The following is a 26,929-nucleotide window of genomic DNA, read 5'->3' on the forward strand; positions in this document are numbered from 1 at the left end:
GTGGCTCTGTTTTCCTTTACTCCAGGTGTTCCTGCTGAAGAGAAAATGACTTGCAGGTGAACAGAGTAACAACAAAGTAAGTCTGAGTTGATGAGCTAAAAAAATCTTAGTGAAATAAGGTTGTATGTCTGGTAGCTGTGTCAGGAATGATGTAGCTGCATGGGGATGCCACCTCAGCAGGGCTCAGCCCCGGGTTCCTGCTCCAAGATGAGTTGTCATCTGACTGTTGCTGACTTGCTGGTCTCTTAGTCACTAGGCTGGCTTTCCTCTCATTCCCTTGGAATTGTTTCCCTTTCTTCATTCTGCTTGTATCTTCCAGTTGCAGCTAGCTTTGCATTTGTAATATTAATTTTATCTCTTACTCTCGGTCAACTCTTGCAGCCCGAGGCTTCGACTGCTTTCATTTCTAGTGCTGAGCAAGGCTTTTAATCCCAACAATGCTCAACAGTAGGTAATTTACCTGCTTTTCTTAAAGCCAGAGAAATCTTCCAGCAGATGGGGGAAAAAAAAACCCAAACCAAAACCTAGATGCTTGTGGTTTTGGTTTTTTTTTTTCACTGTGTATGAATACTTAACATTTGTTTCTAATGAAAAATGACATATTTCAATGGTTATCAGTAAATTGTACAGGTGCAGTGTTTACAAATTAATTCCCATCTCCAGTGCTGTTATTGGCACCTCCAGTACTCTCTAAACCATCCTGTTTATATAAAATATTAGCATAATAAAAGGCAAATAATTAGGTTCTTGATGAACCCTTCCAGAGTTTGCTTTAAATACTGCTGCCTGTGGAATAATTTTCTAGCAGGGAGATGAAAGTCAAACAGTTACATATCAGTTGGTTTCTTCTTGTCTTTCTGTGTCTTGCTCACCGTGAGCCTTACATGTTTCTCAAAACACTGAATAAAACAAGACTGAAGTAAGTGGATGACTGATGTGTCCAGATACCAGCAGAGATTAATTTTTTAGCTTAATTTCTAAAGTTTGAGGTACTAAAATGTGAACTGGGCTTCAGTGAAAAGTTGTTCTAATGAAATAGCCTCTTGATTCGGGCCTGAGAGCTGGATAGGAGAGGGTTAGTCTAGTGCTAAGAGCTGTGAGTGAGAGGAAAAAGGAACCACAGAAACCTTCTCTCTTTTCTTCAAGGGGTGAAATAAGATTGTTTTTTTTTCCTTGTTGACAAATCTCTTTGCTTAGGCTACAAAATGGCACTCAGAGTTATACTCTAGCTGTGCGGGACTGTCAAAGCAGGTGGTGGTATCTGCGTGTTGGGGCAAATATCAAGAGTTTTTTGTCATTTGAGGGTCTTGGTCCCATAGGGCAGAAAGTCCCACACTTGAGGGATTGCCCTGAAGAGCTGGCCAGAGGTTTGTAGATAGTTCTCATATTCACTCATGGCTGGGCTTCGTGAGTGAAGATTAAGGAAGGTTCTACCCACATTTATTACAGGCACGCTGGTGGCTAATGAGGCCAATACGAGATAGACGTCTGGTTGCAAAAGGCACAGCAGAAAGACTCCTTAGGAGGTATATTCTGCAAGGCACAATTCTTTCTGTGTTGTCTTTTCTCCTCGAGAGTGATCCTGTGTGTGTTCTCAAAGGCATCAGCAGCTGGTGTGTCTCCAGACCTCCCGATTGGAGGCCAGAGTAGACCAGTTCTGTTGATCAATATGGCCAAGGGTGAGATGTTGTTTCAGGGAGTCCTTGTATCTTTTCTTCGGGGCTCCTCTCAGCAAGTTCACCATAGAGCAGGATCTTAGGGAGGCGGTGGTTGGTCCTTCATCCTGGAGACGTGCCCTGCCCATCGCAGCTGTGTTCTCAGCAACGTGGCCTCAATGCTTGTGACTGCTGCTTGTTCTAGAACAGAAGCGTCGGTCACATAATCTGACCCGCGGATAGGGTCTTGAGAAATGAGAGGGGAAAAGGGCGCGAGGCGGGGTAACGGCGACGTGCGCCTGGAACATCGCGGGTGACGGACCGCGAGGGGCCGGCGGTGCCCCGGGGTGGGAATGCGGCGCTCCGGGGACTGTGGCGCACGCAGGCGAAGGGGCAGCCGCGGTGCCCGCCGTGAGCGCCGAGCGCGGCCGCGCGCCCGGCCCGTTGCTGCCGTTGGGTGGGGAATGGGACCCGCGGCGGGGGCGGGAGCGGCCGGACCGGGGGGGCTCGGGCAGGGGCGCGGGGGGCGCGGGGGGTCCGAGCCCGCTGCCACCGAGCGCTGCCCCGGCGCGGCGCGGGGGTGTCCGGCTGTCGCTCGGGGCTGTCGGTCGAGGTGTCCGCGCTGGTCCCGCCTCCTCCGCCAGCAAAACAAACCCGCCCCGTCCCGCCCGCGCGGTGCGGCTGTTGCGCGGAGCCGCCGCGGCCGCGGGGGCCGGGCCGGGCCGGGGCGGGCGGCGCTGGCAGCGGGGCCGGGGCGGCCATGAGGACCGAGATCTCCACGGCGGCCGCGTTCGTGACCCGCCTCCTGCGAGCCGGCGGCGGGGTCGGCGAGGAGCAGCTGCGGTGCTTCCGCGAGCGGCTGCAGGAGGCGATGCGCGGTGAGCGGCGGGGGGACATCCCCTCCATCCCCCCTCCATCCCCCCTCCATCCCCCCTCCATCCCCCCTCCATCCTCCCTCCATCCCCCCTCCATTCCCCCTCCATCCCCCCTCCATTCCACCCCCATGCCCTCTATCCACTCCATCCCCTCTTGGCCCGGGGGTCCGGAGGAGCGCACCGCGGTAAAGCTCCTCTTTGTTCCCTCTCGCAGAGCACTACAAACACCACTGGTTCCCCCTGATGCCTTCCAAGGGCTCCGGGTACCGCTGCATCAGGATCAACCATAAGATGGACCCCTTGATAGGAAAAGCGGCGGGGATGATCGGACTGAGCCACGAGAGGCTCTTCCAGCTCTTACCCAGCGAATTAACTCTGTGGGTCGACCCCTTCGAAGTGTCCTACCGCATAGGTGAGGATGGGTCTATCTGTGTGCTGTACGAGAGCCCTCAGCCTGGGGGGAAGGCGGCCAAACAGCTGGAGAGCAGGACCAGTTGCAAGGAGGAGTGGAGAACTGGCAGATCCAGCCCTTCCAAGAGTTACAACATGATGACGGTTTCTAGTTAAAAGCAACTCTTCCTTGTACAATGATGTATGTATCCCAGTCCCATGGTAAAGTTAGATGTAACTGAGCTTTTTGGTTTATTTTTTATTTTTTTTTTTCACCCTATAGTCATTAATAAGTCGTGGTAGTACTGCCAAGTTGTTTGTGGGCAAGGGCTAATGTATACAGCAGTTTTTACACTGCATGTTACTTTCTGGATTGTGTCCTGTAAATGCACTGTACAGTCGGTGGATCGTTTTACACATTTATATTTTCAAAGGAGTTCTGGCTATTTGTAATAAAAAGCAATATTGTAGCACTCTTTATGATGGATTTTAGTCAAGATTAGCACTTACTAAAAAAAAACCCCACATTCTGCAATTTGCAGAGCAATAACATGAAGGGAGGTGGGAAACAGATCTAACAAGCTGCACATAAATCTTGTGATTTGTCTGCACAGGCTTCTCTCAGGGTCATTCAAGTTTGGCTGCGAGGCACAAATCACAAAAGTAACTCTTTATTTTTCCTTTTTCAAAGCATGCATTTATTTGAGGGATGGATTCCATCGTACTCCGACGTTTAGCACAAAGAATTGGGGAATTAGTCTGTCTTGTTATTTGTAGTTATTTCAGTAGAAGAATAAAGACTTGCTCAAACTGCTTGTTTTGGTTTTGGTTTTTCACACCCCCCCTCAGGCTTTTAGCGTTGCTCTCAAGCTCATTCTAGCCATTTTTAATCATTGCAGAAAGCTTTGTAGGTAGAAGGGTGTAGCTCTGAACATTCATCTTTATCTCAGATCACAACAAAACAGTTTTGGTAAAGCTTGCTGGCTGCGTGTCTTGAGCTGAATAATCTCTGTAGAGATGGGTGGGTGTTTTGATACTGTATCGAACTGAATGGAAGCAAAAGTACTCTTCTGATTTTTGATCTACAGCAAAACATGCTTGAGTTTATTGGGAAATGGAGTTTGTGTTTAAAACTGCAACTTGACGCTATGTAGGAAGCTTGAGTGAAAGTTTGAGTGATCAATCACAGAATCAGCTGGGCTGGAAAAGACCTCTGAGATCATCGAGTCCAACCTCTGAGCCAACACCACCTTGTCACCCAGACCATGGCACTGAGTCCCACATCCAATCTCTTCTTCAACACCTCCAGGGACGGTACCTCCACCACCTCCCTGAGCAGCCCATTCCAATGGCTGATCACCCTCTCTGTAGAACTTCTTCCTGATGTCCAACCTAAACCTCCCCTGGTGCAGCTTAAGACCGTGCCCTCTTGTCCTACTGCTGGTTGCCTGGAAGAAGAGACCAACCCCCACCTGGCTACACCCTCCTGTCAGGGAGTTGTAGAGAGTGAGGAGGTCTCCCCTGAGCCTCCTCTTCTCCAGGCTGAACAACCTCAGCTGCTTCTCACAGCTCTTGTGCTCCAGTCCCTTCCCCAGCCTCGTTGCTCTTCTCTGGACCTGCTCCAGCCTCTCCATGTCCTTCCTGAACTGAGGGGCCCAGAACTGGACACAGCACTCAAGGTATGGCCCCACCAGTGCTGAGTACAGGGGCAGAATCACTGCCCTGCTCCTGCTGCCACACTGTTCCTGATCCAGGCCAGGATGCCATTGGCCTTCTTGGCCACCTGGGCACACTGCTGGCTCATGTTCAGCTTCCAGTCTGTCAGAACCCCCAGGTCCCTTTCTGCCTGGCCGCTCTCCAGCCACTGCAATGCTCTCCATGAGCACACTCCTGGAAAAGCTGGCAGCCCACGGCTTGGACAGGTGCACTCAGTTGGCAGCTGGTCACTAGTGGTGTCCCCCGGGGATCAGTGTAATAAAAATATCAGTGTGAGAAAAAATAAGTAAAATCGTTCGAGTGAGGCAGGAACACTTTGTTTTTCTGATAATTCAGTAGAATGTAGGAGAAATAGATCATTTTTATTTAGTTGTTATTTACATTACTAAGATTTGAACCGTGGTGAAATGTGGCAGAAGTACAGACAGCCCATTCAAACATGTATTTTGTAACTTGAAGCCTCATGAGTATCCCCTGCCCATGCTTGGCCTCTGAGTGTGGGGAGTTTACCCTGAACCAGTGGCCATTGCATTATTTAGTCTGAAATACAGAATTTAGAGAACAGAGAGATCTTGTAGTTTATGTTAACAGGTAAAAAGTGAGGATTTGGTTGGTCTGGTTGGCATGTCCTGAAGACATTATGACAATCCAGTCCTGAACATTTTACTCTATGGGGTCAATAAATTTACTTGCATTCTATGCAGGGAGCATAGATGTCTTCAGCTCCCACTGGATTTTTTGCCTCCATAAAGACTATGAGAACGTTTTGAAGTGCTCTATATTAGCATTTGGTGGCACATTCTACCCCTAAGTAAAGACCCCAGCGTGGGCTTGGCTCTTGCAGAAGTCTGTAAAATGTGGACAGTCTCCTGCTGGAACACCTTGGTCTTGATTTCAGCTGCTCTTGGGTGATTAATGCTCAGAGGTGTTGAACCAATCCAGCCACCGTTACTCTAATTTGAAGTGTTTTTTCATCTCAACACAAGGGAAGCTCCTTGTGGTGGAAAATTATTACATGTAATTTTTCATTTAGAATAACATCTTTTTGTTTTGTTCACTAGTTTCAATTCACAAGTTTCATTACCTTCCATTGAAAGGTTCTGCCAAAAATCTGCCTAAGCCTTGTTAGCAATATTCCTTTTGTTATCACTAACATCTTAAAAAACGCGTTTTTTAGAGACTGGAATAAACAACATCGAAAGCAACATGGCATCTGCTTGAGGACCTTGAAATAACTGCTTCTACCAGGTAATGAAGTAGATTAAAGGCTTCTGTGTCCAGTTTTGAAAGTCTGCAAGGGGTGTAACCCTTTGCTGGGGGTAAGGCTTGCACAGTTACCTTGACAGTAACATTTGGTTGCTGCTTTTAGCAGGGGGTTGAGGTGAAGTAGGCACAGCAGGTTGTTCAGATGCTCTTTTCTTGCCTGTTGTCTGCCTGTGTAAGAGCCTGGATTAATCCAGCCATGAAGAATTCTGGTGCTTTTGTTAATCCTACCCTAAGCAATGGGATGTTTCATGTTATATAATTCTTGAGTATCCTACACTCTCTGCAAGTTTGATGTTTATCATTGAAGGGACACTTTGTTGGTGTGAGGAGAGTTTAATTTCATATATTTAAGCTGCTGGCGTAGAGTTGAAGTCCCTCTGCAGACAAGCAGGTGGGGGACGCTGGGGATTTGAAGAAAACCCACTAAAACAAATAAAATGCTTGAGCTGCAAGTAAATACACTGTGATATCTGTGACATCTAGGACTGCATTCCATCGCTTTAAAAAATGTCAAAGGCAAACTCACAGCACAAAGGCTGCTCTGAGGGAACAGAGCACTTGGTAGTAAGCCAGGGAGGCAGCTATTTGGAGGAGGTGAATAAAAATTAACCTTGTGTTTTCCCTGAAAGGTGGTAGGTTTTGTGTTCTGCTGTTGGAACAAGCAAGCCCAAACCCCAACATCTTTAAGATTGTGTACTTGTCACATGGGACTGACCATGACATCCAATCAGTCATGATGTGAACAGAATGGTTTGGGTTCTATAGGAAGGATTATTGCCCGCTGGCCATCTTGAAGCAGTGAAAATATATGGAGAAAAACCAGTATATGCTTGTTTGTATGAGGATGGGTCAACTGTTGAATAAGTGAAGGTGAAGAAAGAAACACTTGTAGAGGAAAAAAAAACCCATATATTGTCTATTTCTCCAAAACATTGCCTTGCTGCCAAGTTAATTATGTAATATTTGTCTGAGTTATAAAGTCCAGCTGAGACATAAGGTCCTGTTAGTTTATACAGCCTGAGCACTTATGTACTGCAATTATTGCATATGACCCCCATGACTCATTATTTGCACCTAAGAATAAAGAGATCTATAGTTTTGATCTGAAAGTTTTAAGAGATAAGGGGATTGTCTGTATTTGTTTCAGATTCTATTACCTGTAGAGTCAGGTAAATTCAAATATGAAATTTGGTATGTTTAAGTTTAGTGACCTTATTTCACTATCCTCAAGATGAAAGGCCTCTTGTAGCACTTTATACTGCAATCAAATTAAGTCCGTTTTTCTTATTTAAAGGATTAGAAAGATTAAGCCTTTCAAGTTTGAGCATAAATAATTTTCTTTTAACTGGGATTTCCATACATGCTTTCTGCCAACACTTGTTCCATTTTTAATATGTGCATGAGAATGTGTTCCCAAGAAATGAGTGCAGTGAACCAACTGATCTGGATCTCTCCATTCCCACCACAATTTGCTGTTCCACCAGCGCTGACAGTGCTGTGATCCTCACTTCACTGACAACAATGTAAAATTTGGTCTAAATGCCACGTGTTTTAGGTGAATTGCCTTGTCAAAACCTGAATAATTAACGTGCTTGTGATTGCACACACAAAGGACAAACCCCGGGTTTGTTTAATAGCTTCCAATAAAACTATTGATTGGCATTAATTATATGGTTCTCCTTTTAGTCATACTTCTTATTATGAAGTGAATTATTACTTTATTAATTAGCCCCCTTTTTACATTTTATCCATTATTAAAAGTGTTGTAACTCTCAATTATTAGTTGTTACTATTTTATATTGGGACACCTACTCTGGAGAAATTTTCAAGTTGTTCCACATGCATTGGAAATGACATCCTAAGGCATCCCAATGATATCCTAAGGCATTTTTCTAGACCTTGTGGTTTTGGTTTTCCTTATGAAAACCTAAAAATGACTCTTGTGATGTTATCTGGTCTAACATAAGTATATTGGAATTATTTCCTTATCCTCATGCAGTACAAAGTTATCCACGTTATTAAATGCAGGTAGGCAATGTTTATTGATCACTTGCAGCTTTTTATCTCCCTGTAGCAATTTTACTGTCTTCATATTTTCCAAACTATAATTCATCTAGGTGCTGGTGTTTCTTAAAGGGTCTTTGCCCTTGCATAACTATTTTTCTTAGCTGTTTTACCCCTGGATTTTCCTCTGATGTTTTTAACTCCCTTCAGATTTTTTTTTTTTTTAATTCACAATAATCCATATATGTTGACTTCTTTTTCTGTTTCATCTTTTTTTTTTTAATGTAATTGTTATTATTCCTATGGGTATGGAAGGGATGTGACTCAAAATTTGGATCTAATCTTAATTTCTGCCTTATGTCGTAGTGGTGTAGCAGCACTCCAGCCATCACTTGGCTGTGTGTGATTCCTCCAGGCTGATCCTCGTTGCCATGGCAGAGTGGGAAGACTTGTATTCTTGGGTAACAGAAGCATTCAGGTTCTTGACTAGTAAGATACTTATTACTGTTGCCACAGTTACTTTTTATAAATTATTTTTCTCATGGTGCCAGAGTCGCTCTTATGATGTAGGAGTAATGGGCTCGTTTATTTTCATTGTTTTCTTGCTGGGGATTGAATTTATTCCAGTAACAACAGGTGATATTTTGCTTTCTAAGGCAATGTAAAATTTTCATTGAGAAGTAAAGTGCTGAGTTTAGCTTGTAATTTGGGTAACTTCTTCAGGGGGCAATATATTTTAATTAAGATGGAATCGTGTGGAAGAATCTTTAATCTGCCTGGGAGAGTCACTTTGTACTGTGAGATTCATCTGCCCCTCGTTTGCAATCAGCAGGACTATAGATCTCTAAAAAGTGTCAGGAAGCAATGAGAGGGCAAATTAAATTGTGATTTGTGACCACCTTGGTTTATCATTATTTTAAACTACTGAGCCCTGGATTATTGATGGCAATATTTGCATAGCCTCGTTAAGAGGAGCTGCTGTAGAGTATCAGTTGTTCTCCCCAGTGGTTCTTAAAAATCCAAAGAAACAAAAGCTGTAAAAGAAAATTAATGTCTGTTCAGTTAAGTAAAACAGCAGATCAGTCTTGAGTCACTGAAAGACAAAGCTGCAACTGTCTCTCCTAATAAAATAACTGTAAAAAGTAGCAGGAAGAGGAAAAATTAATATAATGTTATATAATGTTTCAAGCAAACCTCTAGTGCTAAATAATACCCATCTGAGAAAAATAAGTTTGCAGTCCTGGAGATATGCCAAGTGTGAAAGTTCATCTTTGAGATAGAACACATTTTTAAAAGAAAAAAAAAATATAGAAGTATGAATACGGCCTTTGTAGATGCTGTGACGCAGCAGATTTTAATGTGAACTCTTTAGAATATAAACTTTTATGCACTTTACTTGTAGTTCAGTAGTAGTGAGTACAATGAACTTTATTCATAAAGCAGTTTTTGCTGTAGAGCTGTCGTGACTGCAGGGAGATGTTTGGGATGAGGCAGTTAGAGCCCAGTCATGCAAACTGTGCTTAAATTGATCATTTCAATGATCAGTTAGTGACTCTGGCCTCAGATGACTGATATTACTTGTGTGTACCATTCCCAGGATTATCTGCTCCATGAATGAAGAATGAACAAACACACAAGAAACTGAGGAAAAAGGTAGGTTCTACCAGAAAATACTTCTTAAACTGGCTGAGCCCTCGTTGTTCCAGTAGTTCTTGGTAGTCAGAAGAGAATGTTGCATAGAAGTAGGATTGTATCACCAAACTACTGAACTTACTTCTTTTTACACTGAGTGCCAACATGGAACTTGCTTTCTTCCACTGCTGCTCTGAGGAGGAAGGGAACTTGCCTGTTATTTATAGATATGCAGAAACACTTATAAATTACATTATTTGCAAGACCTGAGTTTGTTAGGCTGCTGCCTATTGGTGAGTAAAACACTAATGGGAATTCCTATTCTGTGGCATTTTTATATGAAATTCTGGTTTAGTAACCATACATATGTATATGAATATGCAGCTGACACTTTGCACTAGTCCCCTACATATTATTTATGGAGCATCATTAGCATCAAAACAGCATTATGTGAATGTTTCTGTTGCAAATGTGCAACCTGAGGGTTAGATTTGCATAAAGACACATGTAGGAGTGATGGAAAAGAACATAAACTATAGTGGTGTAGGCTTTTATATATCCTTGGAATAGATTACCACAAAAGCCAACCCCTTAGACTTGCTTTCTCTCACTCTGTGAATGTGGATTATCAAGAATAAATGGGAACAGCATTCTCCTAATGTGCATGATGAGATAAGATTTTATTTAGGGCTCAAAATAACATGTTACTCATACAAATCCTTCCTTCTGGGAAGTGTGTTGATTTTTTTCTGTATATACCAGAGGTCAAGTCTCTCCTGACTGCATGTTAAGGGATGATACAAGGGTTTTGTCAAGGGGTTTTTCCCCTGGGGAGGAAAAAGATGTACAAATGTGCTGGGAGAGGGTTGTCTTGTTCTTTTTGCCTCCCAGTGTGATGGGCTGATACTGAAATTGTTGAATGTTTTCATATGGATCGTGAGCTATTTTTTGTAGTGGCTGACATGTGCATGCTAAGACCTCAATTAAGGGTAATTAAATATGTACTTGAATTCAGTAGCAGTGCTGAACATTTGATGTGGAATTAGGTATTTTGATGGATGCAGGTTTTGCTGAACAAAATTCATTCAGAGTCATGAACTGCTGTATTTATGCAACACTTGATTTTATCATTAGTGTTTTCACTGATGTTTAGGTGTTTTTCAATGACTCAGTGCTACACTTTTAAAGTTGCAGTTTCTATAGAAGTCAGTAGAATTCCTCCCATGTTTAGCATTAAGAGGCCTTTGGCTCAGAGCTAGATGAACATTGGAGGCACTTGCACTGTTTGACTGTGTGTTAGATTCATGTTTCTGAAGGATCAAATGAAGATTTAATTGCAGCTGAAACCTGTTCTGTGAGTCAACTCACCAGAAAGGGAAAGAATTTGTGTTTCTGTGTTGAGTGTCACAACTGTGTGTGCACCATATGGCTTGATGGTATATTCAGGGAAAGCTGGGTGTATTTGCTAAAATAAACAGATATTTGTCCTTTTCTTTCCACCAGCCTTTAATGTTGATTCTTTTTCTAAATGTGTTCTAAAACACTGAGCCCCCCAAAAGGGCTTCATTTTAGCTGTGAGCCAGAGGGGGCTGTGTATCTGTTGCAGCTTATGGGACTAGAAATCAGCAGAACAGCACATACCAGACAACTCATTGCCCTCTCCTCTTCCCTTCTTACCTTCCAGTGGTCTCTCTGTCCTTTGCAGACTCTCTTCTCATTCATTTCCCCAAATTCTCAATTAATTTTCCCAAAAATAAATTTGTTAAACTTCTGCATCAACATGAAATGAAGAGATCAGTGCTTGTTTATTGGCAGGCACCACGTCTTGACAATGAATGTAAGAACTGGAATTCTTACCCAGCACTGGGTTAAAAAGGCAAGATGAATCCAGAGCTTCTATGAGGCATTTCTTTCCAGCCTTATTACAGCTCCTGTTTTGTACCAGATTGGCCAGTGTAACTCTATACTGCAGTGTGCCTTTTGTAGTGTGTTCTTAGTGCAATAGTGGTTTAGATGGCCTGGAAGCTCCTTTTGCAAAGAGAATTCTCTGTTCCAGTATCACTTCACAGGGTGCCATAGTTGGGAATACTGAGATCTGGTATCAGCTTTGTTATCTGTGTATGGGGGCAAACAATTATGCTTTTGGAAAAAGTTACCTGGAAAATATTCAGCATATCAGACAGGATCCTAAAAATAATTTACTTTGTTTTTCCTATACCTTCTGCTAATAAGTTTTAGAATATTTGCAATTTTTCTGAAGATTTGAATTTTTGAATTTTTTTTTTTGGTTTAGCAGTGCTGCCTTATTATTCTTCTCATAGCCTATCTCCTGCTTGTAAACTAAATATTTAACACGTTGCTGTGATGAACAGCTTATTATTTCCACTGCTTCAGACACATAATTAAGCAAATTAAAGCTGGACTTCCATTTTCAACAACAGCATCTCAGCTTTATGCCTGTGTCTACAGATAGTTTTATTCTTATTTAATACTGCCAGTGAATTAGTAGCCCTAAAATATATTGTTAAACTAGGACACCCAGTGTTAAATTCATGTTTCTGAAGGATCAAATGAAGATTTAATTGTAGCTAAATTCATCATTTGTAATACTGTTGTCTCCAGTTTCATCTTATCAATTTTTAACCTTTTTTTTCCCCCACAAGTATATGCTGAAGTCTTTAATTGGCATTTGTTTATTTTTTTTGTTTGAGATTCATTGAATGTCTCTCATCTTTCCTTCTGTTCCCCCCAGATTTATAAGGGCTGTTTTCATAATTGAGTTCATGTTGTTGCAATCAAACTGTTCTTTAGCTTTTCCAGTATTATTCTTTCCTATATTTGTCACGTCAGTGATGGCTCTCACCTTGTTCCACCAATATTTTTCAGTAATTGTTGAATGTTTTCCCTGTTTCAGGGGAATGGGAGCCCCATTCACATAAAAAGGTTCCTGTGTGTTTATTGTCATTTAAATGGCTTATCAGCAACACTTATTTTGCTTTAGGCATGTTTGAAATTGTTGCCTTAGGAAATTGGTGGCAGCAGAATGGCTACTTTTCTTAAAGGTAAATATTTTTAGAAACCAAATATTTTAGTTCTTAATTTCTGTGAGAGTTAAAACATCTCTGAAATCAAAGGGGTATTTTAAGTTGGCAGTAGTAATAGTTTGATATACATATTAATATACATACCAGAGAACAGGTAAGTTCTGTTTAGGCTGTGTTCCTTTTTTTTTTCTTTTGAATAATTGCTGTGAGCAGCTGCTGATGAGTGAGATTTTGGTAGATAATATAGGTTATTCCTGAAAGGGTGATTTTTGGTTTGAATCAATGTGAATCTAATCTCCTGTAAAGCCTCTTTACACAAATGTGTTTTAGTGCTGTGCCCTTGATAAAAAATACTCGTGGTAGGATTTTCACATCACAATAAATTATGTTCTGGCCACTAATCTCTGAAATGCCATTTGCATGCAAAAATAACAATTAATGCTTCGGGCCTTTGATATTCTGCACATTCCTTGTTTTGTTTGATTCTTTTCTCCTTTCTTACACGGTTTGAGGGCATCCTTATCACTTCTATTTTAAGTTTTTCCTTTTGTTTGTTGGACATTGACTTTGAACTTCTTCTGGTGCATCCAAGGTCTTCCATCTGAGCACAGACACTGAAACAGAGTGGCCTGAATTCCAGAAGTGTTAAGGGAATGCAGAGCCTTCGGATTGGAATGGAACTGTTCAGCTCTTTGAAAATTAAGAGTTTAAAGGAAGGATGGAATTGTGAAGCCGAGGTAATTTCAGTAACCTGAGTGCTGTTTTTTAAAGCACTTTCTGCAATCAAGACAATGAAATAATGAGAGTCATTATAGCTTTAACTTTGACAAAACCAAATTGTATTAAGTTTAGAGCAGTATCCTGAGGGAACGTGGGGCTGACAGACCACCCAGGGATATGGAAAACACTTGTGTTTAGGATCCCCTGGCCTTGGCAAGGAAGGACAACACGTGTAAGACACATAACAGCAATAAAGGTAACGATGAGGTGTTTGGAAAGGATGAACAGGGACAGTCTGCAGGAGGGAAGAGCAGATAAGGATGAGGGGACACTTTAAGAATATCTGTAAGTATTTGGGTTTTTTTGTTGCTGTTCTTGTTTTTTAGATGATTCTTGTAAGAATACTGAGACTGCAAAGTCAGCCACTCAGAAGTTAGCTCATGTCAACATTAGCTCGTGTTAACATTAGCAGAGGTTTAGATTTTAATGTCACTGAGACTAAAAAGACAGCAAAAAATACATCCTTAAGTTCAGAGTGACCCGTTATCCCACACAGTTTCCCACCAAATTCTCCATTATTGTTTCAGTGCTAATGCTTCTTAATAAGAGGTTTAATCTTTAATGAGACAAACCAGCATATTTTTCAGTAATTTTATTTCAGAAATTATGTTTTAAATGAACTTAAAAAGAACCCCAGCAAAAATCTTCATCAAACATTTCTTTATGAAACAAACAGTGCCATGGAATAGCTGATTTACTGAAACTATGAAGTTTCAGTAAAATTACAAGAAACTTCAATAATGGGAAGTCTTTGAGCAATCTCTTTAGACATGTCTGTCTATATTAACAACCAGGAGCCAGAAAGTAGATTCAGAGCTTCTCCTTTTACTGAATTTTTTGGGGTCTCTCAATTATCTGAAGAGAGCGTGCAAATGGTTTTTCTGGGAACAAAAAAAAAAAACCCAACAAAACCCCCCAAAAACGACCCCAAAATTCAGTCCTGTGGATTTTACTGTATGAGCTTTAGGATGTGTAAATGGAGAAAGAAAAACAAAAAGGCAAGCGTTAAACTATGTGTAAATACCTGATTGTATCTCCTCAAACCAGCAGATGAGGCTGTTTCCCATTACATTTAGTTTGCAACACTGTTAACCCCTGGAAACCTGTAATTGTGATTAAATGCCTGCCTCCAGGTATGATTTGGTAAATGTCTTTTTTTTGCATTGTATCACAGATTCTTAGATATGTTCAGAACCAGCCACCAGGTAGAACGTCAAGGTATATTTTTTTTAATCTATAAATTCATGCCAGATGGATTTGTAGCTTCCAAGGTGCCGAGCCTTGTGTGAGAAGGGGCTTCGCTGCTTTTTGGGCCTAACTCTGTTTTAATAAATGTAGAATTGAGTCTAGAATTTATGCTCACTCAGTCATCTTAAATTTAATTCCTTGCTAAAATGCTTAACTTGAGAGATCTAGAACATCTCTATGTATTTCGGTATGTTTATCTTCCTGTCACTGTTAGGAATAGCTCTTTTCTTAAGCAACTTGTTTTTTTTTTTTCCCTAGAAATCTGTTGGAAAGGTGTGAGATGGAATGAAAACATAAGTATGAGTAACGAGTGTACCAGTGAGATACCATCATAAAGATTCCATTGCAATGGCTATTGCACTTGGTTTTGGCAGACATTCTGTCAGGAAGATCTCATAACCACTTGTTAAATATTCACTTCCCTCCACCTTAATCACGAGAATTTTAGGTTGTCATCTTTGAAATAGCTGTTTTAAATCAATAAGCAGAGTTTAGTGAAGTGCTTTATCGCTGATCCTCTGGTGGTTCAGGTCACTTCAATTCTCTTTTGTAACATGTTGATCTAGCAGTAAGGGGATGGTAGAAATCAAAGACGTGTTTTTCTGAGGGAGGAGAAAAAAAAACAACAACCCAAAAAACCTGTCAGTGGCAGCTCCTGGACTGCTGAATAAATCATAGTTTTCTCCCCCCAAACATGTCTTTGTTGATATGCTCTCTGCTGCTTTTCCAGAGCACACCCAGAAATATGTGTTCGTTCTGTGCCTTTTCTTCTTTCCTTGAAAGGGCCCCGCACTTTCCCCCTGCCAGGAGGTTCTGCAGCTGCTCAAAGTGCAGTTTCCTAATCAGCTTAGTGTGGTGTGAGAGGGAGCTGGCAGCAGAATGGCTGATCCCGGGCTCCCCCTGGCTTGGGATGCGTTCCCCTTCTTTGGCTGCAGGACTTGTGTGGCTGTGCCGTGTGTCACACTGGTTTGCTGAGTCAGCTAAAGAACATGGGAGGGGAAAATTCCCACCCGAGGAAACCATTCATTTGATGAATAATCTGCTCTACTGTGCCACACGGGCGTCCATGTGCTGAGGGCAATGCCAAGAGAACACACGGAATAGACGGCCAGATTTGGAATGGAGGATAAGATCCCCCTTCTGAGATACCATAGTGCTTATGTTGGTGTCTCTGCTTGGCAAACTGCATTATATCTGTGTTTATGAATTGGAGATGACAGATAATGTGAGGTTCAGGGTTTGAGATGATGTCTCTTGGCTATTTATAGGTTCTGTTTATTGATTTCAATCGTGGTGATTCCAGTAAACTGGGTTCTTCAGGGGAGCTGGTTGGAGGGAACATTAACTTTGCATGCTGCCATTTGGATACAGAGATCACTCCAAAATTATTAACACTACAGTCAATAAAAAACGGTGTGTGTAAATGTAAGGAATTATATCTTTTAAAACATTTGGTAGCTGTGCTAGGGAACAAAAATCTGAATTTATCAGTAAGTATAAAAGCAACTGCTGCCCAGTCTGTCTGTATCATCCCCAGATATTGCTGTACAGTTTGGAGTTTCTGGATATGAGCTGATATGTAACATGTGACCAGTTTATATCAATTTGTAATTTATCTTCAGGAGACCTTGCACTCAGTGAATTAAAAGGTTTAATGGGGAAGGTTTCAAGGTTTTCCCACAGAAGTGTGTTGCCAAACAACGTCAGTTTAGCTGAAAACCAGATTAATCTACGTGTTCTCTTCACTGGTTAAAGACGTTCACACAGGGCTGGTGTCAAGAAGAAGTTTAAGATGTGCTGTCCTCTAACCATTAACAGGCCCAAGGGCTGGACACAAGGCTGGGGGAGGTTTGTGATATGAGACAATAAAATGTTTACCCAGGAGCAGCTGCAAAGGGTGTTTGATCATGAGCAAACAGTGCAGCATTAACAGTGCAGTACCTGCACTGAGGGGGGTTGGCCTGGCTTGGAAGCACCAAAAGTCCTGCAGCTCCAAGACTTCTGCCCTGGGACTTTGCTTTCACCTCTTTATGGAAAGAGCATTTTGTTTTCCAGTTGCTGGTGTGTCCCTTGATACAAGGCAAGGCCTAAAAGCTCTTTATCCCTTCATCTTTCCTTCCTTGCCCGCAGGATTAGAGGCTGTGAGAACAGATTTTAAGGAGGTGCTTAGATGGTGTTGCTCTTGTTCCCTTCTGCCTTAATACCCTGTCAAAGCTTTCTGATTTCACCATAGCTTTCTGCTTTAGTGACCTCCTACAGTTCCTGACTAGATCTTCTTTTGCATATATTTGCTCTTACCACTCCCAAAAATTCAAAACACTGTTTTTCATTTGTTTGTATTTTGGGTCATGCCCTCTTGGTAATGAGCTGTAATTTTTTTTTTCCCAATAAATGTTCAGGACTCCTGTGCATGGAAGATGTTTTTTAATTGTCTTATCTATATGTAAAAAATATTGTCTGTCCTGGCAGTTCTTTGGAGTAACATATACAGGACAGAGTTATTCTTTATGCTGTGTCTACTACTTTATTTCCTCCCTCAGACTGTATGTAATTAAACCTCTTGATGGTTATAATGTCTGTTTATTCACATCTGTGGTAAGTTTGTGCAAGCTCTTGTCTGTTAACAACATATATGTGGCTTTATCTTCATTCACTTAAAGTCACCTTTCTTTCTCCTTACAGCCCTATTCCTGAAGCCATTGGCTTCCTTAGTTTCTAAAATATTTTCCTTTGGAAAGTGTCGCACGTGTTTTCTAAAAAAGCTGTCGAATGACACACTCCAGTCCTATTCTGATCTTCTTCCTTTGTGGGGTCAGTGATTCTCAGTCAGTCTGAGATGGTGAAATGACAGTTGGAGCATGAAATTTCCTGCACTTCCAGTATGTGTGTGAAATTAGGTAGATAAACCAAGGATTCAAGAAATAATTGTGGCGTGGAGCAGTGGTATCGTCCTGCCGTGAGACGAGAAAAAAAAGCAAAGCTTTAAAATTTGAATGATGTGTGAGTTACATAAGTATGCTCCATTTCTGCTGGCCTGAGTATAATAAAAATGCAAAACTGGCTGTCCTATTTAAACGTAACTGCATCTTTTGAAACTGAAAATGGGGCAGTAGTTTAAAACAAATAGCAATAGTATTTTGTAGCACACAGTTTCACTGTGGTTTTATCATGTCCGTTCAATATTCTGGGACTCGCTGCCTTGAATTTGTGATTTTAATCCTGATTTCTCCAGGCAGACATTTCTAGGTCACAGGAGAGGATCTTTTGTGTCGTGATTACTCTTTTCATAAAGAACAAAATATCCTTTCTTTTGTACAGAAGCCTTTCAATTTTAGGAACGTGGAGAACTAAGATGTAGCTTTTATAACAAAAATCCTCTTCATAAGCCCACAGGACCTTTGTATTATTGGCACCCAATTTTATCATGAGTCTCAGGTAATGCTATTTTTTTCCTCAGGTCTGGGTTTAATGAGCTTTTTATAGCAAAAAATGGTAACATGAAGTACTTGCCTGGTAATTTTTTTCATCCTCCAAGTGAATAAGTGGACTGTGATCTGTCCTTACCATTTCATTCTCATTCCCTGGTGAACTTACAATTTGTAAAAGATGGCAAATGTGAAAGCCTGGGAAAAGGACACAGCAGAGGTTCTGAGCTGGAGCTGGGAGGGGAATCATGTTTTGGTGGGCTTTGGCAGAGTAATGAGCTGGGACAAATAATGAGTAATGAGGTGACATCAGTGCCAGAGCTTAAATGCCATTTAAAACCGAGCAAAAACTACAGACCTGAGAAGATGGAGGGGAAGAAATTTCATGTCAGTTAATGTGTTGTTGTCTTTGTATAAAGAGACAGGATGGCTATTTTCTCACTTCTGGTTGCAAATCTGTTTGACAATAGTCCTGTGTGTCAGAACTTTACTAGCTTATTCTTAATGTCACATGATCTGTGATCTTGGGACACTTTATCTTTTATTTGAGAATATCTGCACAGTTAAGAACTGTGTAAATTAGTGTACCCACTAATTTAAACTCTACAGATTATTTACCCTAATTTTAATTTTTTTTTTGTATTCCCGACACTGAAGAGTCCTGAGAAACAGGAATTGTGGTGTAAAACACAATGCAGCTACAGGACCCTGAGGAAAATAAAGGTATTTCAGGCCTGTGGTGCTGTCCTGACCCCTTTATGTTACCTCAAAAAGGAAATGGTGAGGGGATTAAGTGGGAGCTGCAGAACTGAAGGCACAGTGGCCTTATGCATTCCTACTGCAGTTTTGAACTAGCTTATCCTAAAATACCACAGGACACCAGGCTGTGTACGGAGATCCCCAGGTGGATTTTGAGGTCGCTGAGCTCACGGCACCTCATTAAAACCACTCCAGGTCTGTCCACCCCAGCTGGAGTTACAGCACCTGACAAGCTATGAGAGGGGAATTCCAGTTCAGCAGTACCTGAACGTCACCAATGGCATGAAATTCAGGTGTTTCAGTCCAAACACGTTGAAGATAATACCTGAAATGAGTCATAAAACCTGATAATGCGGGGAGAAATAATATAAGTTATACAGGTTTCTGTCGCTCCAGTTTTCAAGTTTCACCAGTTTATTTTCAGAACACTGCCAAGTGATAGTTCTGCACCTGGGAATGCTGGAGGAAAAAGTGGAGAGGGAAGTGACCTGCTAGAGAGAAGGAAGGAATATGTTAAAACTTGGTGTTCTCACTGTTGTTTACCCTTGCACTCAGGACCTCAGCTTTATTTTTGACTCTGTAGGTGTGTATTCTTCAGAAATATGGAAGAACTTGCTATGCTAAAGTTCCTTTTAAAACTGAGGCAAATTAGTTTTGCCATTGCGAAACAATATATTGATATTACTTGTCCTTGTATTTCTCCATGCAAGCCTAGTAAGTGTCCATGCACTATTTCTCTAAAGTACAGTTATTTTTTAATGCAAGTATCATAAATACCACAATCTTACTTCCAGTCCTGAGTGAGACTTCTATATAAAAATCTTGGTAAGTCAGAACAGAATGGTTAATTCATGTATGTTCTATATATCCATATCTAGTTATACAACGTAAAGAAACTTTGCAAACACAGGTGACAGAAACATATTTTAAAGACATCACTGTCATTATTTTCAACTTTATCAAATGGCCAAAGGAGCAGAGATTTTTTTTTTCATGTAGACACCTATAGGATGTAAAAAAAAAAAAAAAAAGGAAAGTGCTTATCAGTTACTGTTTTGGCATTTATTTTGTTTAACTCCCTTTTTTTTAAGTTCTAGTGAAAATAGATGATCAGTGATTAAGTTACAGCACCACATACATTTAAAAAAAGATCAATGAGTCATTGCAGATTTATACAGGTTTTATTTTCAGCCTTCTAGGTGCATCTTCTCTCTCCATTAAAATGGCATAGTTTGCTTTGCTTTGACTTTTTTTTTTCCCCAGAGGCTGCAATACAGAGTCAAATTTGGGTACTGTTCAAATTATACAGAGTAAAACTTGCAAGTGTTTGTCAGTCTGCCCAGTGTCATGGAGAGCCTTGTGAGGAAGCAGGATAGAAAAGGGGGGAATTCAGAGAGCCCTCAGGGATTGTTTTAAAATGACCACTGAAGGATTGGTTTCACTGTTTGCAGTCAAAACTCATTTAGACATAAATAAATAAAAATTACTGCATTAAGGATTCTAGAATTTAATCCTGTGTTTGCGATAGGGAGTTTGGATCTCTAGATTATTTTATATTTATTGTACATCATGTATGTGTATATTCATACATTGGGGGGGGGGATGTTGGTGAGGAACACAGCTTAATGTTTAATTTTTAAAGAATGTTACATAGATCTTCATATTTCTGCTTGTAACATCTCTGTTGGGCATTTGACTGATCTGGTGTATTGGAGCACAAAGCTATTTGGATACACTCTGACTGCAAGAGCAAACATCTGTAACATTGGAACCAGCCGTGGTTGGAAACTGTATCTGAAAAGACTTTGGAACGGGCTGCCCAGGGAGGTGGGGGAGTCCTCTTCCCTGGAGGTGTTTCAGGAAAGACTGGAGGTGGCACTCAGTGCCCTGGTCTGGCTGACAAGGTGGGGATCAGGCACAGGTTGGACTGACCTCAAAGGTCTTTTTTAACACGACTGATTCTGTTATTGTGTCAAACACAACCCCAAAGGTACAACTCCACCTTTTTTGTGTGTGTGTGTTTGACTATCTGCACATTGCAGGTGCAATCTCATTTTCCACACGGCAATCCCCAAGGATGTTATCCAGGCACCCAATACCATGGAATCACAGGATATCCTGAGCTGGAGAGGACCCATCGGGATCGTCGAGTCCAACTCTCGGCCCTGCCCATGACACCCCAACAATCCCACCCTGTCCCTGAGAGCACTGTCCAAAGTTCCTTGAGGAACTTTGCCCTGGGGATCCTGTTCAGTGCCCAACCAGGGGGAAGAATCTTTTCCTGAGATCCAACCTCAGGCTCCCCCGACTCAGCTCCTGCCGTTCCCTCGGCTCCTGTGAGTGGCCAGGAGAGTGAAGAGATCGGTACGTGCCCCTCAGGATGCTGCTGAAGACCCCGATGCGGTCTCCCCTGAGTCTCCCCTTCTCCAGCCTGAACAGGCCAAGTGCCCTCAGCCGCTCCTCACGCGGCTTCTTCACCATCCTCATGTCCCTCCTTTGGACGCTCTGTAATGGCTTCATGTCTTCTTTTATACTGTGGCGCCCAACACTGCACACAGCACTCCTTTGACGGGCCGTTTCTGGAGGCAGAAGGCGCTTTTGTGCTGCCGGTCGCGCTCCCCTCACCGCCGGACCCCTGCCCGGCCCCGCCATGGCGGCGGCGGCGGCGGCGCCGTGCCCGGCTCCAAGATGGCGCGGGCGGCGGGCGGGACTTCCCTCGGCCGAGGGCGGGCGGCGCAGCCGCGATGGTGGCGGCGTGAGGCGGCGGGGCCGGCGGCTGTTCCTGCCCTCCGCGCGGCCCGGGCCGGGCATGGAAGTGGAGAAGATGGATGAGAATGAATGGAAGTACCACGGGGAAGGCAACCAGAGCCTCGTCGTTTCACACTGCCAGGTGCGGGGGGGGGGCGCGGCGGGGGAGACCAGCCCGGGCCCCGCGTGAGGGGGGCGGCCCGGCGGGAGCGGCCGCTCGGCCCCGCCGCCCGCCCTCGCTCCTTTCTCTCCCGGAGGAGTTTTCCATCCCGGGGGGATCGGGCCCGTCCCGTGAGGGAGATTAGCGGGCGCTTCCACGGGTTCTCCCTCGCGGCTGGTGCGGGTGGAAGGGGGAGCAGCCGATGGCCGGGCAGCTGCCTCCTGGAGACGGGAGCTGTGAGGAAAAGTGCTGAAAATCCCGCTTTTCCGTCGTCATGCCCGGGTGTGGGTGATGTGACAGGGGAAAGCGAGCTGGAGAAGGCGTGTTTTTCCCTTTGTCACCGGCTCTGGCTCCGTGAGGAGTTTGAACGCTCGCTGCCCCGCTGGGCCGGGCTCCCGGCGGTAATTTCGGGTTTTGGCTTTGCCACAGACCCGGGGTGGTGTGACCCCGCCGGGCGGCTCGTCCACGTCCTCCCGCTTACCTGTTGGTCTGGGTTTTTGAGCTTTTTGTCTGTTTGGGATATTTTTAGGGAGTGTTTTATTTAAAAACCGCAGTAAAATAGATTCAGCACTTAGAGCAGTAGTAACGATTAAATGAAGATAAATCCAGTCAAGCAGACTCTATGTCAGTTTATACTGTCCCTGTATTCGTGCCCCCCTTGTGCGTGTATTATTTACTCAATATATTGGGATATCTGTCCCTTGGAGGAATTTATTCTTTTTCTGAAAAGTGCTTCTGCCTGTTTTTTTGCCTTAAAAATGTATTTGTATTTCAGTTTAAAAGCTGCTACACATTGGCCACAGAATGTTCTTGATGCTTCATAGATCTAAACCCAGTAAATCCGAATGTTAAAATGCAGATTTTTATGTAGAAGAAGACCTATAGCTAGAGTTGAATCTTGACAGCTGTTTCTTTAGATAACATCAAAATGAATGATTGAAAATACTGGATGTCTGTTTTCTGGATTATAAATATAAACTAGATGTAAAAAACATTAGCAAATATCAAGTCTGAGAAAATGCTGGAAATCCTATGGCGCTCTCCAAACTTTAGGAGGGGCACTTCTGTGCCTCTGGCTTCTTTATATGAAATATTTTTTAAAAGCTGGTTTTGGTACAAGAAGTGTGTGTATAATTTTATTTCCTGTTACATTTTAGCTTTGGAAAAGGCACTTTAGAAACTACTCAGTCACTGGATGACAGGAATCAGGATATGTAATGGATTAGTAGTGATGTAATTGTGATAAGATATGGAAAGTGAGGAAGTCTGCCAGTGATTCAGAATAGCTGCTGAGTGTGTCAGTTCTCTTTTTAACAAGATGTTAGAACTTTTCATGAGGAGTGAAAGTGAAATAGATGCGATTTTTCCTTTATGGACAGCTTCGAACCAGTAAAGTTTACATCTTGGAGCTTTGTGTCTGCTGATGACAAACTCTAAGAGCCTATACACTTGGAGCCTATAAAATACTGTTTAGATGATAATTGTTACTTTGTGCCTCTTACAAACAGGACATACTGGCATGATTAGTCATCATTCTCGTGATCTGGTGTTAAGTTATTCTCAGGTTTGTGTGAGCAGAACAGTAGCACAACTAAGACAGTGAATTCCATTTTGACTGTCCCTGTTTCATTCTGTAGCTTTCCAGTCCATGTTTTTTGTGTCTCGGTGCCAGTGGGAGGGATAGGGATTTGGTGCTGGTGAGGGAGGTGCGAATGGATACTCAGATACAAGTGAGAGGCCTGGGTGGAGCTGTGTGTGTTTGTTGTTTCCATGTTCTCCCTTTTGGTGTGTAGTGGTGTTTTGGAATGTGAGGAGGAAGCTGGTCCCTAGATCTGTAGGTCTAAGCCTCCCTTCACTGCTTCTTCTGGAAAGCTTAAGAAGTTTTCAGAAACAAAACAGCAACAAAAAAATGAATCCCCATGCTTCTGGAGAAGAGGGCACGAGCTGCCTTACCTTTCATGAAGTGAGGGCCAGGGTGTTTAGTTGGAACTCCTGCCCTCTGGATCGCTCCTTGGAGCGCTGATAACAGCCCTCTGCAAGGTCACATCTCCAGCACACGGGGTGTGTGAGCTGGGGTGGGGGCAGGCAGCCTGGGGGACACTCCTGCTCCTGGCTGTGAGGAGTGTGGCTGGACTAGGGATGGGCAGCAAGGACAACAACACATTGTCAGCTCAGGGAGCTCTCGCGTGTGTGAGGCTCTGCTTATTTCCTCGCTTTGCTCCATTCCCTGTACTTTGCCCTTTAAGACATGGATGTGTAAGGCATTGTTAGTCCAGAGCTAGTGCAGCACCAAATTAAAAAGTTGGTCATGGAGAAGTCACATGCCCAGCAAAGAGCTCTGCTGGCGATGGGCTGATAAGCCCTGGACGCAGGCGACACGCAGCCGCTTTTCCAGGGCGTGCAGACAGAGTCTGCCTGGCACTGGGACAGTGGCATCCTATGGAACGTGCTCTGTTGTCCTGTCCCAGGGCTGTCAGGACTCTTTCCTCTGGCTGGTCATTAATCCTGCAGAGTGTAACAGTGATGGGAGGCTCCCTGTGTGCCTGTGCTCCCACAGCCTGTGCTGAAATCTCTGCAAGTGCATCTCTGCTCCTTATCCATCCAGTGAAGGATAAGGATCCTGAGGCAGGACGTGGTCTAGTCAACACATCTCTTCTTACAGACTTACTTTAATTAGTTCTCCAGCATTTCGACAGTGATCCGATGAGTAAAGATGGAATGCTTGCCAAGCATTTCCAGTTTCCATTGTTATCTCTGGAGCTGTGTGCCTGCTTGCTTGAGGCACACTCAAACTTCTGCTTTCATTGATCTTTGGTTTTGGTTCTGGTGAATCTGAAGTTCCAGGAGATGTGCAGAACTACGGTACAAATTTCTCTGGTGACACAGCTTTTCCTGATTTTTTTTTTTTTTTCCCAGCTGCGATTAAATTAATTCAAATTGAAACTGAATTGTAGTCAAAAGGCCTCTGTGTAGTCTTGTAGCCTGCTGAAATGCTTCTGGTAGAATGAACCGTGATCCTTCCTCATGATTTTAGTGAGAAATACAACTGGTAACTCTGAGAGGTGTTGGCGAGACACTGGGAAAGTTTGTGTGTTACACAAACACTGCAAGACCATTCAGGCAGTGTCTGTATGATTCTTGTCCATCAGTTGCAATTTGGAATATTTGATTGAATCACTGTATCCTTTTCAACATAACTTATTTGCCACCCTCCCCACCACATAGTGAATTGCCTGGTTACGTGTTCTAGTTGCCGTCTCAGAGATGCATAAATTGCTTTAGGACAGACACAGCTCTACAAAACCCCAACCAAGCACCATCAGAGCCAGCCAGGTGCTTTGGAAAGGAGGCTTCTTATTCCCTGCAGTTTTGTTGGAGTGTTGTTCCTTCCACATCAAATTTGGTGTCTGATTTAAAAAGGGGGCTAAGCTTTCCCTCTCCCTCCTTGTGAGCGGTAGAGAGGGTTCAGAGGAACTGCTGCAGCACAGTTATCTCCTGGTGAGCTGTTGTGTCTTTCTATGGTGGAGATCCTTAGTTTTTCAGAAGTGAGCTGGAAATCCTCCTTTGGAGTTCTTCCCTTTCTTTAATCAGTTGTTTGCTGTTAGGGGGACACTTAACACTTCATTTCAAAAGGCTTCACTAGGTGTTTGTAGAAAGTAGTGTAAGCAGCTCTGGAAATAATGGCTTGGATTTCCTCTTGCCGTTGGAACTGTGCTCACAATCTCCAGTTGTTGCTTTAGGAGATGAATTCTGTATGTTCCTTCTGTGCATCTCCCGTTTTACTTTCTGTGTGTTGGGATATTGTGGTAATCAAAAGCTTAATTTTAAAATACATTTGAACATTAAACTCGTGTTTCAGGGTGACTGTGGGGAGGTGGTACAAGAGAATAAGAGGGGTTTTTCTTGTTTTTCCCCAGCTTGTTTTATATTCAGTGAGATGGTCAAGAGAAATCTTGATGTGTGCTTGCAAAAGGTTGTTTTGTATCTTCAGATGCCTTGACTGTTAGTGATCATCTGCTTCTTGTCTTGGAATGTTTGCAGCTCTAGCAGATATCCTTGGGTTTAGGTACAGGACTGAATTAGTAATGCATAAACCATCTCCAGAGGCTGTGTGACCTTATGAAATAGGAAAAGGGGAAGGAGGGGAGATGGAGAAGGTGAATGAAACAGTGCTAAGGAGACTGGACAAGATAGTCTAGTCAGGTAATCAAACTTGCAGAAGATTCCCAAAGTTGGTGAATAATATCTGCCCATAGAAGTGAATAATATCTGTCTCTTCTCTGTGGTATTTATTTTTCCTTCAAGACCTATGGTTAAAGATGGAGGATGTCCCAGTGCTGCTTTTGCAGAGAACCTTCCCAATTATTTTTCTGAGTGTGTAGGGGACTGTAGAGAGCAGAGGTGCTGGGAGAGAGGGGTATCTTGTGTTTTAACACCAGCCTGTGATTTCACTACAGCTGTAGCTGTGTCTGCTGGCAGCTGCATTATGGTGCTGCAAAGTGTGAGCAGAAAGTCACTTTCTGCATGTGGGGCAGAGGGACTTGGTCTGGGGTTTTGAAATAAAATAATTCTACTTTGGGGGGGGGGCTTTGTGTCAAGTCAGGGTAGATTACTGTTCCTTTTGATGCTTTTGAAATATGAAATAGTTTTCTTGTGGCTGGTTGGTTGGTTTAAGAATAATGACAAATGATTCAGTTTTGCTGCAGCAAACTTACTTGAAGAGAGGACCAGGTTGGATGTTTAGACAGAAGGGTGTTTGCTGAAAGAGTGGTAAGCTTAGGGTTGGAATGACCAGGTAGCTGCAGCTTTCCTCTATTCCTGTTTGGCAGAAAGGGATGATGCTGATCATTAATTGCTGTCTCATTGAGAGAATCTTCTTAAGGTGCTTTTTCTGATAGTGTCATTTTGCCCAAGTCCAGAAACCTGCATGTCCTGCTTCTTCTAACGTTGTTTTTCTGTGTGGAGTTGCCTGAATCTGTTTTGTCCTATTGAAATGTGTGTAAGTCTTGCCCCCCCACAAGCTTCCAAGTCATTCCTGAGAAATTCCAGATCCCTGACTATAAAGCAAATTTTGTTCTGTTTTCTGTTCAGTTGTGTTCTGATGGTTTTTTTCCCCCCTTAATGCCTATGAATGTCTTGATTTCAAGGAAATATAGAACAGGCTGCTGATTCCTGTATTAAAGGGTCTTCAGGTAGGGAAAAGTACTGAAAAACTGGTTGCTGTTCC

The 26,929-nt window shown here is 42.8% G+C and overlaps 3 protein-coding genes across 5 annotated transcripts in view; all 3 read left to right on the forward strand.

The window, feature by feature from the left end:
• The window catches only part of LOC116792532 (serine/arginine repetitive matrix protein 2-like), a 280,339-nt gene that overhangs the window by 48,427 nt on the left and 204,983 nt on the right, over nt 1-26,929 (forward strand).
• Nucleotides 1-26,929, forward strand: part of IPPK (inositol-pentakisphosphate 2-kinase) — a 52,832-nt gene that overhangs the window by 1,282 nt on the left and 24,621 nt on the right. Inside the window, exons 2-4 of one of the 3 annotated variants that reach the window (XM_032699545.1) lie at nt 26-56; nt 5,814-5,884; nt 9,504-9,559. In XM_032699545.1, coding sequence (XP_032555436.1) covers nt 9,521-9,559 — 39 coding nt within the window. In that variant the 5' untranslated portion in view covers nt 26-56; nt 5,814-5,884; nt 9,504-9,520. Of the gene's footprint in view, nt 1-25; nt 57-5,813; nt 5,885-9,503; nt 9,560-21,527; nt 21,685-21,857; nt 22,104-26,929 lie in introns of those variants that run through there. The other 2 variants (XM_032699544.1, XM_032699548.1) reach the window with 2 other exon arrangements.
• On the forward strand, nt 2,209-3,730 carry LOC116792543 (protein BTG1-like). Its single transcript, XM_032699559.1, has 2 exons — nt 2,209-2,533; nt 2,745-3,730. The coding sequence occupies exons 1-2, from the start codon at nt 2,416-2,418 to the stop codon at nt 3,095-3,097; spliced, it is 471 nt and encodes a 156-aa protein (XP_032555450.1). The 5' UTR covers nt 2,209-2,415; the 3' UTR covers nt 3,098-3,730.

Source organism: Chiroxiphia lanceolata, chromosome 11, assembly GCF_009829145.1.
Source record: "Chiroxiphia lanceolata isolate bChiLan1 chromosome 11, bChiLan1.pri, whole genome shotgun sequence".
Lineage (NCBI taxonomy): Eukaryota > Metazoa > Chordata > Aves > Passeriformes > Pipridae > Chiroxiphia > Chiroxiphia lanceolata.

Excerpts from the sequence above, each read along its gene's own strand:
- LOC116792543 (XM_032699559.1), top strand. The coding sequence starts at position 2,416 with ATGAGGACCGAGATCTCCACGGCGGCCGCGTTCGTGACCCGCCTCCTG. Across the intron at positions 2,534-2,744 it reads GCTGCAGGAGGCGATGCGCG|AGCACTACAAACACCACTGG; the intron begins GTGAGCGGCGGG and ends TCCCTCTCGCAG.